At 45.4% G+C, this 15,200-nt stretch overlaps 1 protein-coding gene across 18 annotated transcripts in view; it reads left to right on the forward strand.

The window, feature by feature from the left end:
- Window positions 1-15,200, forward strand: part of DNM1 (dynamin 1) — an 81,894-nt gene that overhangs the window by 43,321 nt on the left and 23,373 nt on the right. For all 18 annotated transcript variants that reach the window (XR_006104979.1, XR_006104976.1, XR_006104978.1 and 15 more), the window contains 2 exons: window positions 13,894-14,003; window positions 14,297-14,408. Coding sequence is in view for 13 of the 18 variants with exons in the window: in XM_042478813.1 (XP_042334747.1) it covers window positions 13,894-14,003; window positions 14,297-14,408 (222 nt within the window). In the remaining 5 variants the exon portion in view is untranslated. The remainder of the gene's footprint in view (window positions 1-13,893; window positions 14,004-14,296; window positions 14,409-15,200) is intronic.

Below are 15,200 nucleotides of genomic sequence, written 5' to 3' on the forward strand. Positions count from 1 at the left end.
GGGAGCAACTGCGGTTGAGCAGCCTAAGCCATTTTAACCAGATCCAGCTGCAAGGATTGTGGGGGGAGTAAGATGTGAGAAGGGGGGAATAGCGATTCCCTTTTAATCCTTGGGTGAGGGCAGCCCTTGGGGTGAATACCAGCTGGAGATCTGTACTGCTTTACGTCTTGGAGAGTGGTGCATGTATATGTGAGAGAGAGAGAAAGAAGGAGAGACCATGCGGCCTAATAAAAGCCGCTACCTGCCAGCCGCCCTCCTTTCAGTAAATGCAGGGAGACCCAAGGGCTGCTGGGGCAGAAGAAAGGGGCCTTTGTTTTAGGAACGGCAGAGGGGAAAGCAAGCGGGAATGTGTTTGGGTTTCCTTCCCCCTCCTGCTCCACTTCACCATCACCGCCTGCTACACACACATACCTCTTTTTTCATGAACCCTACTCCTTGATCACCAGCCTTTTTGGAGGCAAGAGTAAGCGGTTTTTTCCCTCTCCAAGAACTATGTCTGGAGGGGAGGCGGTGTATGTTTTAGCAGGGATTTTGAGAGCCCTGGGGTTTTTAGTTCTTCGTGCAGATGGACTTTCTCCAGGATTTGTCATTGCTATAATGCCTGCAAAAATAGGGAGGCCTATATAGCATCCCCAGTTTAAATGCTTGTGCCAAGATACAGGGATGCGGTGGCTTGGTGGTTAAGATGCCAGTTCTGATGATAGTAAGGTAAGATGGTTGGCAGTTCAAGGCCCAAGTGCTGCATGATGGGATGAACCCCCATCACTAGTCCCAGCTTCTGCCAACCTTGCAGTTTGAAAGCATGCAAATGCAAGTAGATAAATAGGTACCACTTTGGTGGGAAGGTAACAGCGTTCGACGCAGTCATGTTGGCCACATAGCCACCAGATTCATCTTTGGACAACGCTGGCTCTTTGCTTAGTAACAGAGGTGAACACAACCCCATACAGTTGTTTAGGACTAGGCATTCATGTCAAGGGACTACCTTTATCTTTACCTGTACCAAGATACAGTGCCAAGACTTCACCACCTCATCCCTGTATTTGCCTGTAGGCTTTACAGTAGGCTGCGGTCCGTTGTGTTTGTATAGTTTGTGCCGTGTGTAGTTTGCATATTAGTTTGCACTGACAACAAAGCACACATTCACATAACCATAGGCAAGTGGGCTATATAACAAAGGATCTAAAGGATGAAGCAAACCAAAACAATGTCAAAGAACATCCATAATTCAACCAGATATAAATCTTGGTGCTCACTCTTAAGGCTGGATGGATGAGAGAATAGAGGGGTCAGGGCTTCCAGGAGAGATTATACTCTTGCCTTTCACCAGGGGATGGTTCCTTCTTTTAAATAAGAGTTAAGATATAGTACTTGCATTGACTGGTAGATAAGTCGACTTTTGGGGTCAGTTTTTGACCTAAATTTCTAGACTTATACATGAGTGTATACAGTAAGTGCACACAGAATATATTGCAGACAGACTTTGTTATTCCTGCAAGGGCTCACTGACAACCACTGGCTTAAGATTACTTGATTCTTTAGTATACTTCAGATAGGAGGGTCATTTACATAAAACTCTTGGGGGGAGTATCCTTTTGCCAGATTATTTTAGGGGGCTCAGCCGCCCATCCCCAAATCCTGAAGAGACTTGAGCCTTCTCCATCCATCTTGTTCCAGGATCCTTGGCTATTCTCCTTCTTCTTTTCTCTTCTCTCCCTTTCTAATGTGCTCTTGAATGTTTATAAAACTCTTTTCATCCGCTGGTTGTTTTAAACTATCTTTGTTATAGTGTTGTTTCTATAACTGCGGCTGTTTTTTTAATCCTGTTGTTAGCTGCTTTGGATCCCTGTAGTAGCAGGGAGGCAGACTCAAATAAGTAACTATCCTGAACAAACAAAAATAAAAGCACAGAAATTAGGAGCAACGTTTTATCGGGAAGAGGCAAAAAACAGATAGGGATGGTGAGAAGGAAGGACTTAGCACAGATTCAAACATGAGTGAGGGGGAAACAGCCCCAATAAACCATGTAGGTTTTTTATATCGAAAAAGATAAAATGCCAACTCAATGGTTTCGTTCAGGAGGACATCTAACCTTGCTCCACTTGCAAAGGTTTTGCAGCAATGTATGGTTGCCCAGCAAGCAAATTTGTTCTACTTTACGGAGGAAAGCCCTCTGTTTAATGGGACGCTAGAGGACTTTCCTCTCTCCTGCCAAATTCTAATATTAAGGTAAATTTGACATAACTTGAGAGATAAAGATAACTGGAGAAAGTGCCTACCTCTCCAGTCCAAAGAAGGTTTAACTAACTCCCATCTTTCTTATACCAACGAATCCAAAGAACCCGGGAATGTTTGCTGCAGCAATATTGAAGAAACAGACTTTCATTTCTTCCTTTCATTTCTTCTCTTTCCTTTTTGGACTGTAACCTCCTATCCTTACACCAAATGAAGAGGGAAAGGGGCTAGGTTGAAAATATAGTGCAGAAAAGGGGAAGAAGTGAAAGGTAACATGGGATTCTGGGCATTGTAGTCCTATGCAAGGAATTTCTTATCCTTATCATCATAATGCTATTTGTTTGTATCCTTCCTTTCTCCCAAAATTGGGACTCAAAGTGGCTTACCACCTTAAAAGACCTACGTGACTAAAATCGTAGAAAAAGTGAACATGAAAATGGACTGTTAAAACAGTTCAGAATTTTACTTGGACACAATGCAATTAAAAAGATAAAAAGCTATTAGAAGTGTTTCTGAATTTTGGAAGAAGGAGACTGGCCTGGGTCCTTTCTTGCTCTGTTCCAATGGAGTCGTGTTGGTAGAAACATCTGGGCCCCATTAGCCAAAAATACCAGCCTTTTCCCGCAAAAGCCGCCTTGTGTCCCTTCCCCCTCCTTCCCAAAGTTGGAATGTAGAAAAGAAAAAACCTTTTAAAGGGCCAAAGTCATAGCAGATGCTGCTGCTCCAGAGAGAGAGGCTGAGAGTGTTGCAATGGGGAAAGGGATGGGATGGAAGTGCCAAGCGGAGGCGGAAAGTTGACTCCTTGCTTCGCCTCCGTGTCCAAGATCCCTTCTTGTTTTTGGATTCACTTTCTGTTTTCTTTTCCTTAGTCGGCCTCTCCGTGGGCTGGATCCCTGATCTGTTGGTGGGTCCATGATGGAGTAGATCCCTTGCTACGATTTCAGAGTTCATGACCAAAACAGTGTCCTTCGATGCGTGCTTCCAGGGCAGTTCCACAATAGGAACCTTTATCCAGTTCTGCCAATATTTTGAGCCGATAAATGTGCCAACGAGGGGTGGGCCACATGTGGCCCTTCACGTGTTCTTGGATTGCAACTCCCATTGGCCTTAGATAGCCATAGATGGTGATGAAGGATCATGTCAGTTGCAACAGGTCCTTGTCTAAGTGTCGTGTTGTGACTCTTGTTATAGGAAGAACATTTTCCTTTAAACCTTGGCACTGATAGGCAGTTCAATGTATAGCAGGAGTGGAAACCATGCAATTTACTGTTGAATTGCAGCTCCCAGCAGTAGGGATGATTATGGGGAATTCTGGGAGTTGGAGTCCAGCAACGTCTGGACATGATTCCCAATCCTGACTTATAATATGGTACGAAAACTACTTCTCCCAGGGCAAGAAGGGAGAGCTTGTGGGGAAGCAATGCCATTAAGTAGTGTGGTGTGTCACTGTTGAAAAGCTAGTTGGAGGACTTGTTTATTTTATTACCTTTTACTGTTTTGTTATCACTTTGGGAGCTCTAGTTGGGTAGATGTGAGCCACTGTGATGCAGTGCTTGGAGTACAGAAATAGAACTTCAGGAGACCTGGATTCAAATCCTTGCGCAGCCTGGAAACCCACAGGTTGGCTTTGCGCAAGTCACACTCTCTCAGATAAGGAATTTTACCAAGAAAACTCTATGAATGGCAGTGTTGCCATAAGTCGGAGTCAGCTTGACATCGTACAGCAATGCAACAGATACTCAGAAAGGCTATTAGTAGATATGGTAGCCATAAGGATTTATAGTCCACCCCAACCTAAAGTGTTGGGATAAGTAGTAAAGGTACTTTTAGTTGTCTGCGGTCTGTGTCTACCAAGCTTGTGCATTTGTCTGTAAGCAGAGAATTACAAATATACTTCCAGATGCTCTCTAACTTTGTGTGACTGCCCTGATAGTCCTGGCATTCAAGACGGGTGCGGGCAAGACAACATTTCTAAGGATGCATGTGAAATTAAGAACATTAAACGTGGTGGCACTGCTCAGTCAGACCCTGGTTCGATACAATTCAGTTTTGTGCCTTCTTAAAATGGCTAACTGGATGGATGCCTTTGAGGAAAGTCACAACCAAGCAATGCTTCACCATACCAGCATCTGCTCCTTGCTTGCTTCCAGTTACGGTTTTTATTGTGCGATCGCTCTGCCTCATTCACAGAACCTTATGCAGTTCCACTGAATGACATCCCCCTTTTGTAACTCTTTTTTGTTTTCCTATTATCTTTTTTCTTAACCTCACACAGGCATTAAAAAAGGACCAAAAAAAGAAACATGGAATGGCTGCACAGTGCCTTTTGCTTGGTAGGGCAAACCATTAATAGACTGGGAGTGCCATTGGTTTCCAGCATCTGGTAGTCAGGTTGTCTCCAAATAGCATGCTTCATGGCTGCTGTTTTATTGTGCGTAGATGTACCCAATTATTTTTCTGAAAATCCCATCATAATTTTTTTTTGTAAATTATATACAAGCATTTCTTTTTGAAGTATGCTATTAATATTTGGGCATCCAGCATACTCATAAGAGTGTGCCAAGATAGATGTCTCTGTCTCTCTGTGTAAGGAAGCATTTGTAGCGCTCTACTTTATCTTATTCTGATGGACGTTTACTCAGATGTAACATTGAGATCAATGTGGCAGACAGTGGAAGTATCTCCAGAGGAAGTATGCTTAGGATCCGTACCTTCAACTATATATCCTATTCCCACTTAACCCAGGGGTAAGCCCCATTGAACTGCATGAGACTTACATTGGAGCAGGCACATTTAAAGTGGCACTTTTAATGCAAGAACCACTGTGCATGCAAAGGGATGGGTTGCTGATCATCCTCTTCCTTATAACCCTTTTGACCAGCATATAGAGAAAGTGGATGAGTTCTTAAGGCATGTAAAGGCATTACTGATTCAACCACATTTGAAGATGTTGTGTGAATGCAAAAAGGACTGTAAATATTTCCATCATTTTTGCACAACTGGCCCATTCACTGCGGAGCTATGTAACTGCTCTGCTTTCTTAACCTCTGCCCTGTATCTGCGCTGAATCTGTCTGTGTCTGTGGCTTGGCCTCTGTCACTGAAACCTTCAGGAGGTCCCCCAAAGCAGGCTGGATCTATGCATATTCTTGGAAGAATTTGTCTATCATCATCATCATCATCATCATCTCCTTAGGCTTCATTTCTTAAAGACAAGCCCACCGCCTTTGAGAGTTCATCTTTGTGCTAGAAGTTTGAGTGTTGAGTTTGGCTACCCAATAATATGATAACAGCCCTGTGAATGTGGCCCAAGGCATTCCTTTATTATCATGCCACCATATTTGGGGATTAAGCCCTGGCCTTGGCACTATGAACAGATCTAGGGCTAGGTGTGAGTGGCCCTGGACCTCACTAAACCTTTCTCCCTCTAGTAAAATCCAAAAGCATCTTGTGCCTCCTACTTTTATTCCTGATAACTTAAAAGCATGGAGTAGGTGTTCTCTTGTCCCACCAGTTTGGTTTCCTTTCTGGATAGCTTTCAGGTGACAAAATTTAAGCACAGTGAACACAATTTCAACCACCTTTCTTTGGTATGTCCTGGTATTCACTGCCAAGCTCTACAATAGTTTTGCACTTTTCCAAGATAAGGCAGAGGGATGCATGAAGATGCCCCGAAGGGAAAAACTGACAGCTGGCTGAAATAAGCCTTTGTTTGTTGCCACTTTGAAACCTCACTGCCTGGAAATGTGCCGTTGTGCTCCCAAGACGGTTTTGGAAAACCTTCTCCGTTTGGCAGCCTGTCTGCCACCCTTTTGTCGCTTGAGCCTCACCAGATATCAGGACAGAACTGACTGTATGGAGGACAATTTGGTGGCAGAACGGATTTGAGTAACAACTTTTCCTCCCACTCCTACCTTTCAATCTCTGTTGTGAAAACCCATCCTAAAAAAAGAGAGAGAAAGTCCCAAACTGGCATGGCTCCTTGGTGATTCAGTTCAGCCTTAGCTTTGGTGAGGAGCAGCAGCAGCCTCTTTGGGTTACTCCACAGGATCTGGTGAAGCAGCTAACATTTGCAAAAGCTCATGCTACGATAAACTAGTTAATCTCTAGTTAATCTCCACCATACGGAGCAACAGCAACCGAGTTTCCAGTCTCAAAGCCCCTCTGTATCCCAGTAGCTGTTAGTATTGATTACCGTTTGTGTGGTTTCTCTGCATCTCCATTCCACAGTTTTGCAATTTTTCTGCTCTTTTCTGCATTCACTCCGGCTCTCTTGTTTCTCTCTCTCACTCACCTGTTGTTCATTTTCATCCCATGTTTAATGACAAGGCTGAGAATAAATATTAATGAACCCTTGAAAGCTCCAACTGGCAAATCTTTTGACACATGCACATGTGCAAAACAATGAACATTTTTGGGTCGGCATTGTCCTTCTCATGCCACAGCTCCTCGGAAGCCAAGAAGCGCTATTAAAACAAACAATCAGGATGAACCCAGCTTTGCAAATGTCTCTCTACTTTTTTTGCAAAACCCAAAACCATGCCGTCACAAATCACTCCTCAGAGCAGCATCCCTCCATGCGACACATCTGAAACAAAACATACCAGCCTCTCAGGTCAGAGAGAAAGTGAGCGGAGATGGAAAGCAGAAAGCAGTGTGAGCATTCAAAGGTGTCATGCTCCGAGATATAGGTTCGAGAAGGGAAGGGGATGGGAGTGAAGGAGAGGTGAGGTTTGCATGCCGCGTTTTCCTTCGTTGTGCGAGCGCGCCTGCCTCTGCGCAGTGCCAACTGTGTATGCGGTATATCCCAGCACAGCCTAACCAATGTGCAGACTACTGTACAATCTCGTAGTCCTGAACAGGTAGTCCGAACACTGGGCAGACGGAGTGGAGGCTCTGTGTCGACAAAATCCAGCGAGCGGTGATGCGCTTGCTCTTTCCCCCCAACTCTTGCCTCTAGTCTAGGCTAACCATTTGCAGGATACAAAGAGAAAGGCAGGGAGGGAGATAATATGCAAGAAACAGTGACAGAAAGAGCCAGCAAGCAGTGCTAAAACCGAGTCCTGTTGGAAGAAGAGGCATCTTACTTCTTCTGCCATCAAGGATGGAGCGGATAAAAAAAGACTCCTGAACCCTCCCTCATCCCCAAACTCTTGAGGACCATCAAGTTGGACCAATGGCTCCTTCTCCTTTGTCAGGATCACGGACGCCAATCCTCTTGTTTTTCCTTCAGCCGCCGTGTCGCAGGTTCCTTAGTGGAGAAGAAGATAAATACAATTAACCAAAATGAATAGGTACCAGCAACTGAGAGAGGGAAGAGGCAGCATAGGTTCCATGCATTTTGGTAGAGAACCACTTGGGCCCAAAGCCATCCATGCAACGCTTCCATGCAACGCTTCCACACAACTGGGAAGATGGTTCGGGTATTTTTCTCCCCCCCCCCCATTTGTGGTCGGCCCCCTGAAGACCTCCCCTCCGCTTGCCATCCAAACCAAGTGGGTTGAAGGAGGCTGGCACTTGTTCTGGAGCTCACCGCAAGGGTCCTTTGACCCACCTTGGCCACTTGGCTTTGCCATTAGCCGCCGGCTACCCCCAGCATGGTCCGAGTCCCCCGCCTTTGTGGCCTCCCCCCAACGCCCCCCAACAGCCTCTGGCTCTCAATGGGCCTTCCTCCCTCCCTCCCTCTGGTCCTTTGCACCCTCCCTCCTTCTCTCTCTCTCTCTCTCTTTCCTTCCTTCCCTCCCTCTTGCTCCCTTTCCCACTTCTGCCTCAATTGACGTGGCAGCGCAAAACTAACTCGACTCGAAGGAGGAGCCTGCCAGCTGCTGAGAAGGTTAAAGTTCGACAGGAACTGAGCCGTCTGGTGGATAAGGTTGCGCGGGAGGCTGGGGGGGAGAAGAAGGGGTCCATACCTTGGATGGAAACTGGAGGAATGTCCCTCTTCCCTCTGGTGCGCAAGCGCATGGCTCCTGTGTAGCGATTCCAGATGTTCCTTCTTGGGCCATGTGTTCTGTTTCCTCTCTGGTGCCGCAGGGATAAAGAGGGCTTTATGTACAAGACGCAAACCCAACCAGCTCAGCACATGGGAGAAAGGAAAGGAGGAGGAGGTTGAGAAGAAGCCACCATTTAGCCAAAGCGAAACAAAAGCAAGCAACTGGTCCGGAGCACCCGTCCCGTTGCCTTTCCAAGATCTCCTTGAAAGCTTGAAATTTCCATACTTTCGTTAGTGGTTCTGGATTGTTTCTGGCATGGCTGTTGTGCTGTGTTGGGTGGGATGCAAAACAAACAGCATATTAAAGCATGCTGCATCATTTGTTTGGCAGCGAAGATTACTAGTGTGTCCACTTCCAATGGGCTGGAGTTACCTGTATCTCTTGCAAACATGGCCAGAAGTGGAAGCCTTTTATTGCTCCTTCCTACTCTTGCTATCTCATTTACGATACCCCAACCAACAGTTTTACTCTCCAGTGGTAGAGAAAGAAACCGTGGCCGACCTTTTCTGCTGGTCTCCTTGGCTACTGTTTTGGGAAGGCTATTGAGAGGGAGGTCAGGAGCCTGTGATTTGTCTAAGGTTGGTGGAGTCTGAAAGTGAGGCTTCTGAACTTCATTTACAGCCTCCCACACCGCACAACCGGGCCTTGTTTTGCAAGCAAACATCACTATCATTTGTCTGTAGAATCACATCTTGTAGCACCTTTGAGACTAACTAAAAGAAGTTGGCACCATGAGTGTTCATAGACTTCAGTCTACTTCCTCAGATGCATTTAGTGGAGTGGAAACTTGGGAAAGACATATATATGCCATTTGTATATTGGACATTCACACATACCAATGGCATAGATATGTATGTCCCTAGCAGTCGCAAAGGTTCTCTACAAGATCTTCCTACATACTGATTCCATATAGACTAACACAGCTATATCTTTGAATTCTCTCATTTATAACTGTTTAAAATGCTGGGTGTTGTCTTCCAGTACAATCTGGAGGGCCATAGGAGCTAGAAAGGGTTATGTATTCCTGCACAACAGAGGGTTGGACTGGATGATCTCTCTACATACAAGATCCCTCTACATACTGGTTATGAATGATACGCACATCTTCGCTTGAGCCCCTCAGCTTCCATTTGTAATGCACATTTCAAACCTTGTAGTCACATTCCCTTGCCTACCAAAATATACAAACCACCACCCTGTCTGTGCTGGTGTCCCATAAAGCCGATATTAGCGGCCGAGCTTTTCCTCTCCATGATCTCCCTTGAGCCTTAGACTAACAGAGCAATGGCCAAGAATGTGGAATGAAGACTCAGGCCGTTGTTCTCTTGGTCCGGAGCCGAGGACTGGGCCCCCCTTCTCCTTTTCTCCCGGAGTCCGGCCGGTCGATCAGTCAGTCGGTCGGTTGGCTGGCCCCTAGGCCTCTTGCCAACCCCATCCTTGCTCTTCCTGGCTGGGCTCCTGCCCCTGGGACCTTTGCGCCAGCGCACAGCCGCATGCATGCGCCTGATTGCTAACACATGGGCCAGGGGCTCCCAGCCAGCCGCTTTGAAGGCCTCCTCGGCCCTCAGCAGCTCATTACACACTTTCCTGTCTCTGCCTTCAGGAAATGAAGTCAGAGCCTTGATATAAAACAGGCTGGGCTGAAAGGAGAGAAGATGGAAACGCTGCAGAGGCTGGGATTAGGCTTTGTGAAGGGGGGCAGGGAAGCCGGGCGGGCGGGTGCCCAGATGCAAGGATGGTCCCCACGCCAAGCGTTGGGAAAGGCCTTGGCATCCGAATGGCGATGCTTGGGCAATCCGGGTTTGTTAGAAAGAGCAGTTTAGATTTTTATACCTCTTCATAGTGAACTCAGCACTTTCTGAGCAATTTGCAATCTGCAAGCCGTGAAAAGTGTGTGAAGTAAGAATGATAACATTTAATACTTATGTTGTATTATGGACCATAAAACTTATAAATAAATCAAGTCTTGTTCAGATAGCAATAGCAGTTTACATTTTTATACCACTTCATAGTGAACTAAGCACAATCTGTAAGCCATGAAAAGTGTGCGGTGTAAGAATTATCATATTTAGTAAAGATTTATTATGCATGTTGTATTATGGACCATAAAACTTACAAATAAATCAAGTCTTGTTCAGATAGCCATTTACATTTCTATATCATTTTATAGTGAGCCTTGTGCCAAGTAGCATCGCTACATCGGACCGCCTCTTGTTGCCATCTGTTGTGACCCTCAAGGAGGCAACTAGACATTAAGCTTTGAGTCCACTGTTTGTGTGGGCCACAAAACTGACTTAACATTAATAGAGATGAAATTATGATTTGGCTTTCTATGGGCCGTTTACCAAAGGTGCTCTACTCAGTTTTCTGGGAGTCCCCCTGCTTTCCCCCCTCCATCCATTATGGCTGGATCTATCCAGCATGGTCCCCATCCATCACCCAGAAGCCCATGACCAAGTCTGCTTTTTGTTACGATAAATACAAATAAAAACTGAGGGAGAGGAAGCAAAGCAGTGTTTTATTCTGGGGGGAAAAACAAAATATATGATGGCTGGTAATGGGACCTGTTTTAAATGAAGTTTGTGAATTGGAAAGGGACCACCCACTTCCCTGCCTCCCAAACGCTGACTGCCGTTGTGGGATTGCCTTTCCAGAAAGAACGATGGCTCCTGGCAGGGCTTTGAAAGCAACCGGGAAGTATTTGGAAGGAGGTGACAGTCAAACCACAATGCAATTGCTCTTCAAGTTCTCTTGCCATACATACCCCTTTCCCCCATGCCAGGTATTAAGAAAAACAGCTTTTTGGCAGATTGAGATTTCCCTCCACGCCTCCATCCATCCAGAGGAGTTTTGCAGCTTCCCAGCCTTTTGCATTAAAAGAAAAGAAACCGAAATAAGAAGGGAAAGACCTTTTGCCCTCGGACTCCATTGCTCCATTGACTATTGCAGCAAGATCCTTGAGCAGGCGTCTGTTTGAACCATTTGCAGCAATGCTATTTAGCAGGAATTTGGGGTAGCAAAGCCCTAGGACTTAGAGAGCGGTCACTAAAGCCTACGAATCCCCAAATCTCCCCCATTTCTGCCTGAGAAAATAATCTGCCTGAGCATCAGGGACATTGATGTGACATTCTCTGCAAATAATAAAAAAGTCCTTCTGGACCTGCTCTTGGTCCGTTCCTTCGTTGCCAGACATCAGAGGGAAGCTTGAGGGTCTAAACTCAATTACATGGAAACAAGGTCCATCCGAATCCTCCAGATTTATTCCCGAGTAAAACATTTTCAGATCAAGGGGAGTTAGGAAACTCGGAGGGAGACTCAAGGAGGTTGTTCTCTCCTGGGTTTCGGAGTTGGCTTCTGAGAAAGAATAAATAAATAAATATATCCAACGGAGAACAAAAAGAACTGCAATGTTCTTGCCATCTGGAAGCTGTTTGGTTTGTGAAATGAGTCTGCAGCCCCTCGCCTGGGTTCTCCATCAGAAGACACCCAAAAGTCACACAGCCCCATCCGCTCAATGGGCCGGCTCTAGCAGCCCATGCCAGCATCGCAGTTTGGCTTTCGGTGTGTTTTTATTCTGGGGTTTCATTTCTACCAGATTTTCAAAGCAAAAAGCCCTGAAAATATTAACTCGTAGCTATTGAGGCAATAGCCAAAGAGACTGCAACTTAAGACAACTTAAAAGGCTGCAGCAGTGAAAGACCATCGAGTTTATCACACTGGGGCTGATTTCGGCATTAAAGAGAGATTAAAACGCATTTAAAGCATCCTGCAAATAAAGTGGAAATGGCGAGGAATTGCGCCAATGGTGATCACATGCAGTGGTGCGAATAAAGCGATATTGGAAATGCGTTGTTGCTAGAATCCTGAAAGTATAAAGAGGTGCGTCAATGCTTATTTGTGGCTGCTTTAATGTCTTGTGCGCCGTTATGTGAAATGATTTCGCGTAATGATGCGATTTTTTCCAGGATATTCACGCGATAAACTCCCAATCTCCTTCATGTGAAAGTAAAATAAGCCACAAAGACCTTAATGAAAAGCCACATCTGAAGGAAACTGAAGTTGGCACCAGCAGACCTCCAAGAAATACCCTTCTCTTTATGGGAGCTATTGTTCAAAAAAAAAGGAGCAACTTTTCATCTTCCGTTGCACATTTCAATAATATTCCCTCTAATTTCCCAATTACTCTTATCTCTCTCTCCAGTTTATATCTTTCCTGATTCTGTTTTTTGCTCCTCTTTTTCAAACCCACATCCATTATAAACCTTTCTTAAATTTGTCTCTGAGTGAACCAACGCAGAGGATCTTCCTTCCTTTTGTGCTTCTTCTTTAGATTCCATAATTCACTTAAACTCGTTTGTTTTTAAATATCTTTGTATTTTAACCATCTTTCCTCTCTAATCATTTCTTTGTCCCTGTAAAAGGCTTGGTAAGGGGAAAATCCACATAGTCGTTTTTGGGGAAACCCTCCTTTGATATTGATTGGGGCTTTCCTAATGCAGAGATTTAAAAAGTATTGTATTTTGTTGATCTTTTTCATGTGCCAAATAAGCATGCCACCCTTATGTAACCCCACTTCTTACTCCAAGGAACCTGGAGTACCAGAACTCACTGGAGTAGATCCACGGTGTAGTTGCAAACTGGGAGGCAAGAGAGTATGCTAGTAGGTTTTCTCAGCCAAGTAACATTACATTAAGGGTTCATTTGCTAAGGTCTGTTTGCATTCTTTGGACTCCTGTGACAATGATTGTTTATGAGACGGAATATCATCTTGATTCTACTCTTTGCAACACGGCGGGAGGAGGAAAGGCCCAGCATACTCTTTTCCCATAACCACGCTACTAGGCCTAGTAAGTCAGCAACCATGGCTGCTGTGGTTTCTTAGTTAGGGTTTGGGATCTGCAGAGACAGCCTTTGCCTGCCTGGCTTTTCCATTCTGCGTCCTTCCTGCCGAAAGGGATTGAATTTCTTCCCTTTCCAGCCAGCGGGGCCGGCGTGACGCACATTCCAGACAGCCACAGTTGTGTACGGGGCACATTTCTGAGCAAGCGTCAGCCAGGAATGGTTGCCCCTCCTTTCAGCACAACGGTTTTGCCTCCGAACCACTCTAAGGTCCCAGCCTCTCTCTAGGTTGGCAAGAATTTTACAGAAAGATGGGTTTGGGGACTTGCATTCGGAGCTTAGCGTATATACTCAACTATAAGTCGACCTCGTGCATAAGTCGAGGGCAGGTTTGGGTGCCAAAATTAGGGATTTTGCTATGACCCTTGGACAAGTTGAGTGCAAAACATAGGGGCATATAACAAAGGATCTCAAGGATGAAACAAAGCAAAACAATGTCAAAGAACACACAAAGGAGATCAGGAGTTTATCTGTGAATATCCCGTAAATTACGCGAAACCATTTCACACGACGTCACAGAAAACCTGCCATGAAAGTGGTCACAAAAAAGCATTAACGCCCATCTTTTTATTGAGCCCTCATCCACTTGCAAATAGGATAATAAGATCAACCCATTAATCATGCTTCATGTGTAGGGATTGTGGGAGTTGTTGTCCCAAAAATCTGGAAGACATCAGATTGCCTACCTGTGCGCTTAAAAGGTTGAGCATGTAGCAAGGCTAGAAAGCGACTGATGGTAACCGATTCTTGATCTTTCTACTTTGCAGGAGAAGGAGAAGAAGTACATGCTGCCAGTGGATAACCTGAAGGTGCGAGATATCGAGAAGGGCTTCATGTCCAGCAAGCACATCTTTGCCCTCTTCAACACTGAGCAGAGGTGCGACCCTTTATCTGTCAGATTTGAAGACCATGTCACCAAATGCAATGTTTTTGGAAGGGCAGAGGAAGGCAGTTTGGTGTCCAGGAAAAAAAGGGGCAGATGATGATAAGAGTCAGAGCAGGATAAGCAGAGGCTGACAAGTGTTAAGGCAGTAAGGGCAGAGGATGAGAGTTTGGCATTAGGGCAGAAAGATCATGAAGTCCAGAGTTTAACATTACCTTTGCATCACCACTGAGACAGAAAGGACTAATTCGTATTCTTGTCCTGCCTCTCCTCCTCTTTCGTTTCAGGAATGTTTACAAAGACTACCGACAACTGGAGCTGGCCTGTGAGACCCAAGAGGAGGTAGACAGCTGGAAGGCCTCCTTCTTGCGCGCCGGCGTTTACCCGGAGCGTGTCGGGGTGAGTCGATGGCGGAGAGTAACCAAAGTGTAAAAAGTGGGCGGACGTGAAAATGTCTCATGACAAACTGTGGCTAGCGAGTACAATGCTAGCCCTGCAGAGGCTAGCCCTGTTTCTTGGCTCATGCTGTCTACCTGTTCAGGTGGGAATGTAACACATTTGAGACTCACTGAAAGTGAGATTGGCAGCAAGAGCTTTCCTAGACTTCAGTCAACTTCCTCAGATGCATTTAGTGGAGCGGAAACCGGACATGAGAATGTCCAATATACAAATGGTGTGTGTATGTGTGTGTGTGTGCGCGTGTGTGTCCCTGGTTTCCACTCCACTAAATGCATCTGAAGAAGGAGACTGAAGCCCATGTTATACCTATCTGTCTTTGTGGTGTTAAAGACAAGGAGCCTGTTGGAAGAAAAGAGGTGGCAAGCCTAGTTCAGAACCATTATGGTTGAATTTGCAGAGATGCAAAGCTGGGTTTGTCAAAATGAAGCATCCCAAGTCCTGCAGATCATGGCTGAGATCCTATATGGCGCAGCATTGCGGAATAGATCCCCACATGTCCTTACGTAATTACGCTAAATATCTCCTTCCAACACCCCTCTCTTTGATCACTCCTCCGTAGTCACTAGCTCCTATAGACCTACTCAGTGGTGATACTACCATCTGTTGGTGAGACAGTGGAATCTCCTAAATCCAACGTCTTTTAAGACTGGGCTGCATCCACTCTGCAGAAATAATCCAGTTTGACACCACTTTAACTGCCATGGCTCAGTGCTATGGGAATTCTGGGGACCG

This window comes from Sceloporus undulatus, chromosome 7 (genome assembly GCF_019175285.1).
Source record: "Sceloporus undulatus isolate JIND9_A2432 ecotype Alabama chromosome 7, SceUnd_v1.1, whole genome shotgun sequence".
NCBI classification, from domain to species: domain Eukaryota; kingdom Metazoa; phylum Chordata; class Lepidosauria; order Squamata; family Phrynosomatidae; genus Sceloporus; species Sceloporus undulatus.